This window comes from Athene noctua, chromosome 25 (assembly GCF_965140245.1).
Source record: "Athene noctua chromosome 25, bAthNoc1.hap1.1, whole genome shotgun sequence".
NCBI classification, from domain to species: Eukaryota; Metazoa; Chordata; class Aves; order Strigiformes; family Strigidae; genus Athene; species Athene noctua.
In genome coordinates, this window is record NC_134061.1 from 3439051 (window position 1) to 3454204 (window position 15154).

General features: G+C 45.6%; 1 protein-coding gene across 6 annotated transcripts in view; it reads right to left on the reverse strand.

Annotated features, from left to right (window-relative positions):
• KANSL1 (KAT8 regulatory NSL complex subunit 1) overlaps window positions 1-15154 on the reverse strand; it is a 101598-nt gene that overhangs the window by 24604 nt on the left and 61840 nt on the right. For 5 of the 6 annotated variants that reach the window (XM_074926563.1, XM_074926562.1, XM_074926564.1 and 2 more), the window contains 2 exons: window positions 5438-5579; window positions 245-349 (listed from right to left, as the gene is read on the reverse strand). In XM_074926563.1, the coding sequence (XP_074782664.1) occupies window positions 245-349; window positions 5438-5579 (247 nt within the window). The remainder of the gene's footprint in view (window positions 1-244; window positions 350-5437; window positions 5580-15154) is intronic. The other variant, XM_074926565.1, reaches the window with a different exon arrangement.

The following is a 15154-nucleotide window of genomic DNA, read 5'->3' on the forward strand; positions in this document are numbered from 1 at the left end:
GTGTTTAAATCCTATCACTTATTAACCCCCAAATAATCTGTGAGGGGGCAAGCTACAGAGACTAACACATCAGCAATTCCCACGTGAAGTTCCCCAGAGAGGTGGCTTCTGCAGGAGGCCGGTCCCATGCCAGACACACGGTTTGAGCATCTCTCCACCACAGCTTAAAGGACAAACCTTCCCTAACCCAAAATTCATGAACATGAAGTATCTGGACCCAGTCCCTTCTGCTGCTGGCACTTACCAGCCGGTCAGCCCCGGGCTCCAGCTTAACTTCAGCACTAACGGGACGGGATGCATCATCTACTGCAGGATCAGGGGGTGATGCTTCACCAAGAACTATCAGCCCCTGGAAAAGAGGGAAGGGAACAGGAATTAACTGTGGGTCCTTCAGCCTCAGCAGGGAAACTGCGCATCCATCGTCCCGCAGAAACTACAACCGCTGCACAGCAAGGCTTGCATTCCCACCGCATTTTTCAGACACAATGCCAAACCGAATCCCCTGCTGCCCTGGATTTTCCTGACATCTAAACTGAACTCGGAGGGGGAAGGACAGTGGCTGAAGCCAGATCACATGCCTTCAGCCCATTAATAGTAGACAGTTAGCTCCCTCTCGGGCAAAACTGCTGAAGCGCTGCTGCTGTCCCGCTTCCCACTCCTTCCCCTCCTCCCGCACACGAGGAGGTTCAGCGAGCTGCATGCCAGCAAAACCAAAGAGAACATTTTGCTGTAGTGCAGAGCAGGAAACGATTGCTTTCATAGTACAAAGTGGAACTCGCCACCACAGCCAAGCAAACAATTTTGAGAGGGTGCCAAAAATCTACAGTCAAACTTGTTACTCTGAGCAGATTTTTTCAAAGAAGTGATATTCACGAAATTCAATAAGGAAAGAAAAACACTGATAAACAAGCCATTGCTATAAACCTAGCGGGACAAAGCACAGTGGCAGAGCACTGTTTTATCAGGCTTAACATATGTTGTCCTGTTTATGTTTTACTCTAAGTGAAGCTTACTCTTAAAGGCAGGACTGCTTTCTCTCTAAACACCACAAAGTAAAATAAATGCATTATAATTATGCATATTCCGAGCTATATTGTAACAAAGCAGGCTAAAATATTCAAGGGATTAGGGATCTGGTGGAATCTACAGGCCATGAATATAGTCCAGGACAAAGACAAGCCAGAACAAGTTTGCATTTGGTCAAACAAGGAACTATGGAAAGGGCTGCTCAGATTAACAACAGGCAGATCAGTCATCTGAAAACAATTCTGGAGGTTGCACGGTGCGTCACAAGAAAGTGAGCCTGGAAGGGAACCTGGAAATGTTATCTGGAGAGAGCTATGAGACTTCCCTCAAAGTCCACAGTCAAATCTTACATGACCGATGCCACAGAACGTGACTGTGGCAGTGGCTCATAAGGCTGATCTTACGCCTTGATGCAATCATCTATACAACAGATCAGTGGCTTTCCAGAAAGATAGCGGTAGCCTATAGTTCAGGGATACTTTATTTAAAATCAGTTCATAAACTAAATACAACTGTACGCGGCCTCTGACCAGCAATGAGGAAGTAGCCAGCTTCTAGAATAAACATGATGACGACTTTCTAGAGTTTTCGGACATCCCAGGATGTTTAGTGGATGAGAGAGGCTGAAAGTCTGAACTCAATTTAATACCGTTGTGCTTTTCCTCTGCTCTTGAAAGATCTCTCTCCGAAAGCAACCCACCACATTTCATCACTGCTTCTAGAAACATCCTCAAGCAGGCTTCTGCAACCAGGTTGGTCATCTCCAGATGTCAGGTGTAGGAGACAGCGGACATGAAAATGGGAGAAACTGAGACTGAATGCAAAATTGGAACCAAGGAAACTGCTTCCCTTTGACACTCCGGAAAGCACTTGGGCTTATTTGCTCAGCGAGAGAACAAAATGGAGAAGCATGGGCATCAGGAACAGAAACAGCCACCAAGGACTTCTGCCTTCAGTTAAAGGAAGAGGATGAGGGGAGCTGCTCCATGCCTCCTCAGGAAGGAGCAGTAATTAATTCTATATAATGTGGGTATTTGTTTACCTTTACTGGTGACTTCGAAGCAGAGGCAACGCCTAACACAGCCTTCCCTGTGACAATCACAGATTTGGTTTTCATGCCCTTGTACAGAAGCTGCCCTGCCTGCACCTACCGTGCTCGCCCGTCATCCTCTCCCAGCTCCCAGCCCGTGAGACAGCCTCTATGGACCTACAGACTGGACAGCATCTTCCTACTCTCTGCTTTGCTTCTAAGAGTTCTAAATATCTGTTATTTATACACTTCTGAATAATGGAGAGGAATTAGAAGGGCAACATCAAACCTCCAGCTCCCCTTCAGGAAAGGAAAAGGAGCAGTACATCTGAATTATTCCAAGGTCACACAATACTTGCATTCTCCAAAACAAAGAAAAAAGGAAGGCCCCCTCCAATATTTATGGGCAAGTTTGCTGCTTCTTCACTTCAATTTTTATCACTAATTACGGTATTAATAAGAAGTCAGTCATATAGGTCTCAGAGACAGATACAGAGATAGATCTCAGACGTCTCACAGTCTTGTAACAGTCAGCAGCTTCTGCCAGAGGATTAACGGGTGAGGAAGAGGACTGACACACATTAAGACACATCAGAAAGATGTGCTGCACAGAAACAGATCCACAGAGGGACAGCAGCATTTCTTATCGTGCCCTAAGTCCAACATACCACTGCAGACACAGGAAACTCATGTGAGGGCTTTAAATTCTTCCAGCAAAAGGCTCCTCCTAACTCCCATCCCACCCTTCCCATCACGCGTTTCTCCTGACTCAGCAGCTCCGACCAGAGCACAGCCCTCCCCACGGGAGGCTGCACAGGGATCAGACTAAAAGCTCGAAGGGAACACAGTGAACCCGTCTCAGACAGTCTTGGGAACAAGTCAAACCTGGGTCTGCAGAGACCATGTGCAAGACAACCCCAGTCTGCCACTGCACAAAATTCCTGCAGAAGCCCTTCATCATGATTTACCTTTTATTCCATTCAAGAGTGAAACTCATAGAAGACACAGAAAGAGAGGAAAAAATGCTGTTTGTTCCTTTGCAAACACAAAGCATCTGCCACCCACACATGCAGGGAGGTGCAAAGACTGCGGGGGGGTGGGCAGACAGACAAACACGGGCAACACACGTGGACACCAGCACTGTGCCACACCCCATCTCAAAAAGGGCCAACAAAGCACATTTGTGAAAAAAAAAAACAAACCCACCTTATTACCTTCATGGACATCCAGTCCCTTAAATTAACTGTACATGCTCTTCAAAATGAGCACAAAATCGAAGGCACAACATTTAAGCGCTAGAAAACACAGTACTTCACAACTAACTTTGAACACATGCTCTCTGATTTGTTGTTTTCTTCCACATCTCACCAGGCTCCGACTGAGCCGATCCAAATGTGCTGAAAACACAATTACCACTGAGACACCCAGGCAGCAGTGTACCTTCAAAACAGAAGGTTATTTTCAACTGCTTGGTCCTTCTCTTGCTTTGATTTGACAAAGCAGTGCATCTTGAAGGGTACACTGGGATACAAACCTTAACATGTAAAGGTAATTAACCTAAAAAAAGAATAGCAACTTTGAATTCCTGCAGCAGCAGCTACATTTTAACTTCCTCGTGGCCAAATAAGCTAGAGTTAATTTATGTTGACAGAAAAAACAAGGTGTCTCCAAATTCTTTAATTGTTGTCCTTATTTGAAGCCAAATCCATTCCAACAAGACTCCTGTATTACTGAAACATGCAGTCATTTCTCTAGTCTCCTATGCTTGCTCCAAAGTGCTTTTATGAATCTTACTCTGAGTTTTTCATTGATGAAAACAGAACACAGTTTTACAAGGCATCCTTGAGCTCAATGACACCAAGACGATGACAGATGGGTGCACGTGGGAATCTCCACGAAGTCCTATCAGAAAGATGGGGTGTTTGATACTGTTCAGGCAGAACAGCCACCACCAAATCCTCAACATCTGAACTCTTCTGCCACTGCTTACATGGCATGCTTTATCTTGAATTCATGTATCAGGTTATCACAGCTGAGGAGTTTTTATTTGAACAAATAAAAAAAAAGATGACATCCTGTTTTCTGAAACCTCAGATGTACTTTTCAACTTTGACACAGTACCGTGATGTTCTCCCTTCAGACCTAGAGACTGCAACCTTATATAAAAACATATGGGATGCTTGTAGCCATTATCAGGCCATTTCACAAGTCTGTCAAGTTGTCATCATCTGGTGAAAGCACTGAATCTTCCACTTCATTAGATGAGTTTCTCATTTCTTTCATTACTTAATTTTTAGCATATAAATGTTTAGCTATTTTGTATTTTATACTTAGAAATCATCTTGTATGATCAGCTTAAGACAAAAGGAACATGATTCTTTCTGAAACTGGTTCACTAATTTGACATACAGTCCTCTTCCCAGAAGCCTTTAGCTCTAATCTCAGTAATGTATTCCGTTCAGCAAGCCGTGCTCTTCCACCTAGTCATTTATAGCCCTCACTCACTCAATTAGCCTGTTTTTCTACATAGCTGCATAAAAGTCCAGTCTTCCTCCCCTGCATGTGCTTTCTACCCGCCTGGAAGCTTTTCTCCCCACCACCCCCAGAGCACCACACATCTTGGGAAAAGCATTTGCTGGACTCTGAATTCCTGAAGACCTGCAAGTTGATGCAATACCACGAGCCTTCCTGCCACAAGCTCCAGACATGCCTCCCTCCAAGGCCTGACATTTAGATGTGCATGCCTGAACAAGTCTTGATAACAATTGCTTCCTCATCCCTTCTCTACTCTCCCCCATTCTCCCACCATCTGAGAACATGTCTGAAAAAAAAAAATTCCTTCCACAGAGAAAGGTCAGTACCTAGAAACAGTCTTTTTTTTTTTTTTTTAATGATACAGACTCAATTTTAAGCCTGTGCTTCTGATAGCATCTGAAGCTAACTTCCTCCACAGTCCCCTCCCTTCCCCAGTAAGTCTCTTGTTAAGTTGTTCCTTATCCCCATCTTCAGCTACTCCCAAAAAGGAAGAATGGGAAGGGTTGTTTTGTTTTTTTTTTTAATATCCAAAAAAGAGAAATGCTTGAACAATAGGGAACAGCAACACATGCGAAAACAAGTTTTGTTCAGTACCCGAAGACTGACTCTGAAGTAAGGTACTGCTCTCTTCATGTTACCACACTGAACCAGGGAAAAGAATTACACTCAACCCATGCCAAATAGCATTACAATTAGTCACAACTGTGCAATATGCTTTTTGAGAGATGCAGGGGAAAAAAAAGCATCAGACTTTGCATACGCACTCTCTGCTGCACCAGAAGAGAGAGCCATTAGGAGGCAGACAAAGCAAAATCACACGTATCCAAATTCACTCCTGGTCCTCACCTTATTGGCTCTAATCTGCTTGTAAATGTCTGTTTGCTGCCGGATTCGGTATTCCAGGTCTGAGACGTGGGCTTGGAGCCAATTCCAGCGACTGACGATGGCTGCACGGTCTGCTGCCCATCTCCACTCTGCCCTTCGCCTCCTGGAAAAACAGAGAGGGGAAGGGGGGATTATTTTGAGTGTGATTTTAATTATACAGTCCACAAAAAAACCTAGCAGAACTGACAGATAGATCAAAAGCTACATACTGAATGGCATGACTGATACCATCTAGCCACTGCTAATAATTACCAACCAAACTACAGACGTGCTATACAAGCCATGCCTCCGCAGAGCAACATTAAAACAACTTTTGGTACCCAATGATTGAAGTCCTGCCTATGCAAGCGTTAAGATTTTATTCCATGCTTAGCTGAACCAGCAGCTCCAGTCTTACCTGGCTACATCTGCCAGATTCACTTTTCCGAGTCTTGGAAAAAAACAAACGCAATCTGCCCTCCCTTCCCTGACTTAGCCTCTTCAAAAGAAAGACCTCTGTCATCAGTCACAAAATGCGCCTGAACACCAGCGTGTACCACATGGCCACAATTAAAACTCAGCGGCAAGTTTCACAACACACTATCATTCAGTTTTAAGAGTAACCACTGTTTGGAGACGAGCAACAGAGCTAACAGCACCTTGCACAAACTGCTCCCCCGCAACGAGGTGTTGCAAAGGAAAGCAGGCAACAGTAAACTTGATTTCTGCATCTGATGGCTCGACTGAGCAAACAAAGAAGCCAGGAAAAAACACCAGAAAATTACCAAGTGAACGACTCCTCCTGATCTCTGGGGCTCAGAGGTGCAATGTGAGAGAAGCTGAGTGCGTGTGGGCGCATGGGGGGAACCCACACACTTTGCAACTCTTGACTGATCTCCTACCTCCTTTATCTCTGCTGTGAACACAGAGTACAGTTCTGCAGGAGCATAAATATGCTTTCACTAGTGCATGGACTACACCATTGCATTTTACAGCCAACTGTTACAAAAACACCCTTACGCTCTACTACCGCACTCCAGGGCAGAAAGGAACACAAAGACTACAAGGTACATATAAATCCACAGCTCCTAGTCTCCCACATTAAAAGCCCTAACATTATGAAAATATAACCTAAGCATCCTGATTCTGGGGGATAAATGCTAAGGCTACCCAGAAAGAACGAAAACCACAACATGGTGCAGAAACAAAGCATCAGCAGAAAGTGCATGCACAAATCCAGTGCCACTGCACAAAGCCTCTGCCACATCTGGATGTTTGTCAATTAAGAAATTAATCACCAAATAATTCCCTTTGCCCAACTCCCCCTCCTTCTGTAGCATTTTTAAACCCAGCAAGACCACACAGGGTAGGGGAGCTGCAGCAATGTCTGGACTTTTCTCCCAAAATCTAACCAAGTTGCCTTCTGCTGAGATTAACCCGTCTCAAAGCTGAAACCAGCCATTATAGCAAAAGCAGCACATGGTAAAATAAATGAGATTTACTACTGAAGCACCCCCGGCTGCAGAGATGGTTAAGCAACAGCAATAATCAAGTTCTTAGAAAAATCTCACCTCCTGTGCATCTGCCCTTATTTAGGTGTGCTGTTACCAAATGCACTTGCCAAAAAAAAAAAAAAAAAAAAAAAGCGCCAGGGTTATTACAAGTTTCAAACCAACTAACTGAAATACCCTGAAAAGGAGGAGTTGGTTCCTTCAAACTGTAAGCAAACCCCATAAATTTAGAACAAGACACGTTCTCCATATTCTTGCCGGACCTCCCGGCTGCGTGGGTGATGTCATTTCAGTGCCAATTTTGATGAGGCCAGACTTCCACCAAAACAGGCAATTTTATCTGCTGCCTACAGTGCTCTCAGCCCTCTCCAAGACCATTTTCAAAGCACTTTTAGGAGCTTAAATCCTTCTGTCTGGAATATTCCCCTGTATAAAATGCCTGCTCTATTTCGATCAATGCTGACCTTATGTGTGGTGGAAATTTTACTATTTATTGTAGATGGATGCTGCAGCAAGGCCAGATCTTAATCCTCCATCAGTTACACCAAGGACACAGTCCGAAGAGCCAAAAAGGCAGCCAAAGCAGCTGGGCACTGGGGCTGGGTAAAGGTCTGTCATACGCCACCAGCAAGGCAGTGACCACAGGGTTAAACTGGTTTACAGTGGGCTGAGCAGTTGCCAACATCGCCCCAGCATCACCTGATCATGCAAGCTCTAAACCAGATCTCTGGCCCAGTCACGCTTTACTGTGTTCCAAGAAGGATAATGCCTTGCAAGCTTTATGGTCCCTCCTCCCCATGAGGGATCCCCAGTCCGAGCCTAAATGGCCCCAAATCCCCTCCAGAAAACCCGAGGGTAGAAAGGCAGTGTTTGGGAAGCAGATCTCCCTTATCTCGCAGAGACATTTCCTTGAGCATCACTGGAAAAGCAGCGCTGCTCTGACTCAATCACTTGCAAGACTGACAGCATTTTCACGTCGTAGTTTCCCACAAGACTTTCCAGAATACCTTACTTCTCTGCCAGCCAAGTTTCAGTGAAATTCTACCCTACTATCATTTCAGAAGTTAAGAACAATTTTACTGGAGAAGAGCTCATCTTTTTTTATAGCTTAAAACCAGGAAAGATCTCTGCAATGGCTGTGTTTGCTATTACGGCATCTTCAGCATTTGTGGATGCAATAGGCTATCTGGACCCCTAGAAAGTGTAGGGCTCCAGGGCAGATCTCAGCAGGCTTCTATTTGCTCTCTGAGGATCCATGTAGCAATGAAAATTGTTTTTAGAAATATTAAAAGCTGCTGAGAGCACCTCCAAACTATCAACTCCCTTGTTTGCCTCTGCAACATTATAAAGCACCTGTGCCTGCTGGAACAATACTGGCCTGCTCCATTAAATACAACTCATTCTTTTGCTCAGATTACACAGAAATTGAGATTAAGTATTAAAAACACCTTACACCCGTTTAGATTCCTAAGTGACATGGCAGCGTAAGCAGCAGCAGCCCTGCTCTTCACCTTAAAATCAGGACACATCCTACCCCAGAAAAACCCACTGGATTTAAACCAAAAATAAACCAAGAAAGTGAAACACAGTAACGTATACTTCACCCTCTGACACCCTGCAGCATAGGTGGAGGAGGGGAAGATACATAATGATGGCTCAGCCACACTTTCCAAAACAGTATTGAGCGTAGTGTGGTCCTCTATATTTAGAATTAAGCCTTTTTCAGAGCCTGTTCAATTCCACCCTTTGCTGTGATGTGCTGTCAGCAACATATATGTGTCTTCCTCATGTAGATCATCTTGGGGTAACAAGCTATATAGCTTCTTTAGCTTTTATCTCCATACAAATATTTTGGAAGAATGATTGTTTTCTTGACTAGCCCTAGAAAGTAGCAACCGCACACAAAATACAGCATCTGAAGTAGCTTCAGTCATCACCAGCAGTCACCTGAAACCTGAACCAGACACCCGGCTCTGGGGGGAGGGAAACCCACTTCCTTTCTTTCCAAACATTAAGCACTTTAACATGACAATTAATAAAAGAGTTTATTGCACTTGCTCAAACAGGTTTTGGATTAAGCTGAACAAGACGACTGAAGAGACAGCCAGATGGCTGCTGAGTGTGGTGTTGCTGCGAGCAGGCTGCATGGCTCATCCTGAGAGTGGTCTTGTCCTTCGAGAGGCAAATCTGGTGCAGGGAGTAATGCGAACAGCACCAAAGCAGTTAAACGCTGCATCCTCCAAGAGAAACCATTCACCGTGCTGCTGCACCTGTGCTCTGTGCGACTGCACAAGACAGGCTACAGAGGATGGCATGGGACAGCCCCTCCAGCTGGGACAGGAGGGTAAACTCATAAAACAGCACAGAAAATGAATTATTTAAGAGCCTGACCCTTTTTAAAAAAAAAAAAAAAAAAACATTTTCCAGGTAGACTCATTCCCCTTCTGGAGGCACGCGTGTGCACAGGAGAGCAGCCTCAGCACACGAGGCAACGGGAGCGAGAGCCGCCCCTGGCCTGCGCAGGCCCAGCCAGCACCGCGCTCGCCTTGACCGACAAGGACAGAGTCCTGCAAACTTCAGCAGATGGTGCTTATCGTAAATAGTGCGTGTGTGCAAAATTAGCAGCCTTACATCTCCTTGTGCGGAGGGAACCCACACGTGCCCGGAAGATGCCCAAGAGGGCTGGGAGGGTGGGACGGAGGAGGAAGAACAAGCGGGGAGCTGAGCCAAGCTCAGCCCGCAGGGTTATAAATACCACGGGAGGCTGCGGGGCTTCATGGGAAGGGGATGAGGGAAGAACAGGATCCCTCTCCCCATCTGTGGCAGAAGACCTCAAATCCTGTAGGAAACTACAGGAAGAAACTTTATTAACACAACAAATTCTCAGAAGTAAACACTTCTTCCTAAAAAACAGCTGTTAGTTTAGTATGAGAGCAGAAGGGCAGAGGGAAAAAAATAAATCCTGTGTTACCTCAGCCCAAGTCCTTGGCATGGGCTCCAGTCTCTCCCTAAGTAAAAAAAAGGCAACTGTGGGTTAAAATTAGTTTTCCTAAACAGCGAAGTCCACTCCAGAAAACAAAACCCACCAGCCAGGTGCTCCTGCCAGGCAGCAGCGTCTCCAGTTCGAAGGCGGAAGAGCCAGCGGGTCAGAAAGGTGACTGGGTCCCGCTGGGCCGGTGAGCTGCCGAGGGGCAGGGCAGGCACTGCTGTCCTCGGGCAGGGCAGCCAGCTCTGCACACCGCAGAGCTTGGCTTCAGCTATTTCAGAAAGGGGTGTGTACTCTTATTTTACTATATTTTTTTTTTAAATAAGCAATATAAATACAGCCCTGCCAATGAACACGGCAACACCGCGGTCGATGCACTTCCATCGGTACAGCCCGTGCTAGGCCTGGTTCAGCCGTCTCAGCAGTTGTGGTGCTGTAAAAGCTGTACAAGCTCCATATAGATAAGTCCTACCTAACACAACCTCCACCTATGATATACATACGCTTAAACCAAGCCTACATATAAAAATCAGTCAAAGTTGTCCACAAAGCACTTCTGGGTGAAGATGCACAGGGATCTTTCCACTTCCAAGGAACGGCACGCCCGTGCCCTCCCACGAGCAGGTTTTACATATTGCCTTAGAGGAAATTAAGGCCCAAAGGAGTTCCCTGCTGCTTGCTGGTTTTGTACCAGCAAGTCTTAGGAGATGCAAGTTCATTTTGCTTCTTCTGGACTTCAGAGAAGCTGCGTTGCCTCCCTTCACCACACGTGACCAGTGGTGAGAAGCCCTTGCCAGCCATCGGTCCGTCTTGCTTTCTGCTGAGTCCACGCAGCTGAACACCAACGGAGCAAACAGAGACAGCACCAACAAACTGAGGGCATTAGAGATCAGCAGAATTATTTTTCACCAGGAGACTGCCCTACTAAAGGCTCAGCTGCAAAGTGAACAGAGCAGATCCACCACCTGCTGCTAAACCATCCCGATAATGACAAGGAGCAGCACAGAAAAATGAAGTTAAAAGATTTCAGATTGAAAAGTTACAGACTGGAGGGGAACTACATATCAGAGCCACTTCTAGGAGTCAGCAGTAATGAATGAAAAGCAGCCGCCGGGCTCTGGAGTGAGATTGTTTCTGCCACCCAGAGCACTTCAACAAACCCAAATCATCTTGATGTTAAATGAGGAATAACAGGTCGCACTGAAAAAAAAAAAAAAAGAGTCGACACCAGGGAAAGAGAGAAATATGACACACAGAAACACTGAAAAACTTTTCATGAAGCCAAGCAGCCTGCGTGGTGAAATAGCCACGGAAGAGATTCATGGTGAAACAGAAAACACTTTTGGCAATGAAGCATGAGCCCGCGGTGAGCTGTGCCACAGCCACCCTGCCTGCACGCCAGGCAGAGGAGCCAGTGCAGCCGGGGCACATGGCAGATCTGAAAGTCCTCGGCCATGACACTGCCGGCCTCTCCCTTCCAGATACAGATTAATGCTGCAACATGAGGCAATAAGCTGGAGCTTTCCAGGCACTTTCTCTATGGTTCCCCTCCTCCAATATTTACTGGCATATACCCAGGGGCTTTTCTGTCCCCTGAAATGCAGTCACCTACCAATGCAGAGGCCACTCTATATTTACTCTCCCCCTTCCTACGCAGTTATTCAATGGAAAAAATCACCAAAGATCACTAAAGCCCCAGATTTTGAGACCTTCTCCCAAAATACATACTTCAGCCTCTTTAACATGCCAGAGGCAAGCTGGAAAGGCATTAGAAGATTTCATGTAGGAGGCTCATCACGGCACGAGGACATACCCCAAGAGGTGGATAAGATTTCTTGAATAAGACAAGTATCTGTCCACCAAATAAGGCTTCAGCACGAGAAGTCAGGACACGCTTGCCAGATGGCCCACAACTAGGGCTCCACTTCGATAGTCCTGAAAGTGCCACACTGTAAGGAGAAGGATTTAGTCTCTAACACCCAGTCAAAACACAGCCAGGTCAATGTTTCACTATCTGAAGAAGGGAGTGAGTGGAGACCGTAAAACAATGACCCATGGAGCTTCCTCTGCAAGACTGTCTGCATGGAGCTGGTTCTTCATGGAGGTCTCCAACCTGATCCACTCTTGTGCTATATGGTCAAATTGTCCTTTTCTTGGGTTGTCCGATCCCATCCCCAACACCAACTAGCTACAGTCCCACCCCAGCACACCACACCCTCTCCCACCAAAGGCATGACCCACACCGAAAACCCGGGATTGTTCCAGAGCCACTGTCCATGTTCATCCCTTATGGGGCTAACCAGGCTTCAGATCTGTTGCGGAGCTTGTCAAAAAAGCAGACTGGGTGCTACTGGTTTGCCATGAACTGCTCCTAACATTCCAGCAGGGTGGCTATGGACTGAGAACCACCTGCTTTTGGCCTCATATAGCCCCCCTGCACACTTGTCCTCTCCCCAAGGAACCAAGAAGAAATACATGTGTGAGATCTCATCATCAGTTACACACATCACGCCGACTGCACCAGCCAATTTGCAACTGCAGGAAGCCACAGTCCCATCCTGAATTTTGATTCTGCTCCAAAATCTTTGCACAAGCTGCCTTCCTCTTCCCAGCTCTGTACTCAACTCTGCATCCCACCACTGCCAAAATGCTCAGAGAGCTGCCCAAGTACCAGCACTCGATGCAATTCACTGTTCTTAACTAGAAGAGGCATCTTGCTGCCAGCTACAGCAAAGAAAAACGGGGCACACCAGAGCTAAGTTCCCATTTCCACCTGGGATCTTCAGCAGAGACAAAACCTGCCAGCAAACCACAAAAGCAGTTTCAAATATGACAGTTTATGACATTCAGCCATCAAGTCTATTAAAGGGCAAATCATCCATATTAATTCTGCATGCTTTCCTTAAGTTACCTACCACAAGGCAGCAGCCCCAGGGCAAAGTTTAGTAGTGCGAATGCAATGTAATGCTTCGTGTCCATACTGGTGCAGTGCCTACTCCCCAACAATAGTGAAATGCCAAGAGAAATCTCACAGTTAAATCAACTCCTGTTGAGTCACCAGAAACTGAAAAACATTACCATTAAAACCAGGTTAAAAAAGTTCCCCATTCCCTCTCACCTTTCCCCTTTTCCACATTCCCCGCATCTCTTTGCCCATCTTTTAAGTGGCTCAAATGCCAGTACTGAAAATAATGTAAAATAGTGGGACATGTGCTGTTAGAGTCCATGCCTGGGACATCAATACCAGTGCTTACAAATCCTGGAAAAGCAGGACATGCCCAAGTAAAAAAAAGCCATGTGCTCTGCTCACATATACAATTCTGACAACAAAAATCTAAGCGTCATCACCCAAGCACTACACAAATGCAACTTTTCCAATTGCTCTCATGATCTTTTAATTGTGCTTCACTAAAGAAGAGAGAGTCAGGCACTCAATTCAGCTGCTATCTTCAGTTTGCTCCTGTCCCCCTATATTCAAGTTCATTCCTCAGACCACCAAGCTTTTATTTTTATTTTTTTTTTACACCAGCGCAAAATCAGATCTATGGGTGGAGCAACGTGTTAAACTCTGCCAAATACACTTGCATGACAATTCCAAGGGAGGAAGAGAAAACCCCACAAGCACTCAAGAACAATCTCATTAGCTGATCATAACATTTCTGCCTGCGAAGAAGCCACAGTGAACAATTTGTTCAGCTGAACACCCGCCCCCACCCTGTGGACAGAAACATCAGCTTCTGAAGGGCTCTTCTATTCACAGCATGTGCTCGGCACTAATCTAAATCTAGTTCAAACCTCAACTCCGTTCATTCATTCCCGTATTCAGAAAAAACTAAGACCTCTAGAGGCTGGGAGTAAAGAGTTATTTCCACTGTTCCTCACTGAAAAACCCCCACTGCTCCGGGGAAATTTGTGAGCACAAATCCTGAGGCATTTTGCTGCTGAGTAGGGCTAAGCAAGGATGCCAGCTTCTGCCCAAGAGAGAGGGCAGCGCTGGCCAGCCGCCAGCAACCCCAGGGCCATGCATAATTTGCATTCAAATAAAAGCAGATCACAACTGCCCTCCTTTTTGATGATGAGGAACCATCCAAACCACTCCACCGGCCACAGCATGCAATGCTTTGTCTACAGAGCAACCATCACTCGGATCAGGATATGAAAGGTTTGTTTTGGCATCTCCAGTTCATTTCTATTAAAAAGGGGGAAAAAAAAAAAGAAAAGAAGAAAGAAAAATTGGCCCAGGCCAGCCATTAAAAGATGCCTGAACTCCTGCATAGAAATTATGGCAGGATGAGACCGCACAGCCTGTGGCAACTGCACACCGCAGAATCAAATTTCTAACACACCGGTTGCAGAAACGGTGTCTAGCCCACAGCTCAACACAGCTACAGCACTGCGGGTCCCAGCAGCCCCTCAAACCAAGGTGATGCTCCATACTAGAGATAATTTCTTGCCTTCTCCCCTCTTACTGTTGCAGCCAAAGCCTTTGTCCCCAGGCCACTTGCTCATGGCAATTTATCCCTCCAAAGTAACCCCAAATCCCTTGCTAGCAGAAGGTAACTGCAGCCCAAGGATCAAAAAACCTGCTTGGATGGGTACAAAACTCAATCTACAAACAGACCTACAGATGGGGAAAGAAGAGAGGGAAATTAAAAATACCAAAGTGAAACAACTGCCAAGGCGAGGGGGCAGGGGACACCCACCCCCCCCAACCTGCTCACTGCACAGAAAAAAACAAAGCTACCAAACCACCTTCACAGCCCTTCCTGCCTACTGACAGATTTTACTTGATTCAGGACAATTTTAACTACTTTAGAAGCTGCATAACAAAAATATACTTGAATCTACTCTTTGAAAAAGAAATTTTCCCCTGAAATAAAACGTCAGGGGATTATTTATGTTGTTGAACATCATCATCACTATCTACATACCTCAGTATCAGGCTTATCTTAACAAGATTTATACTTTTGAAGTGCAAATGGCCTGAGAAAGTGTCCTTAGCAAAGGAAGTAAAAAAACAAGACACACTACTAAAGTATCCTCCTTCCCTTAAGTGTAATACTTTTAAGAAGAATATATGCCATGTAAGAGGAATCCCAGCAAGCAGGTAGGGAGCAAGCCAGGAAATTCTACAGATACACACACAGAGCAAACAAACTACTCCATTTCTCATCGGGAAACTGAAAATAATAATTTTATTTA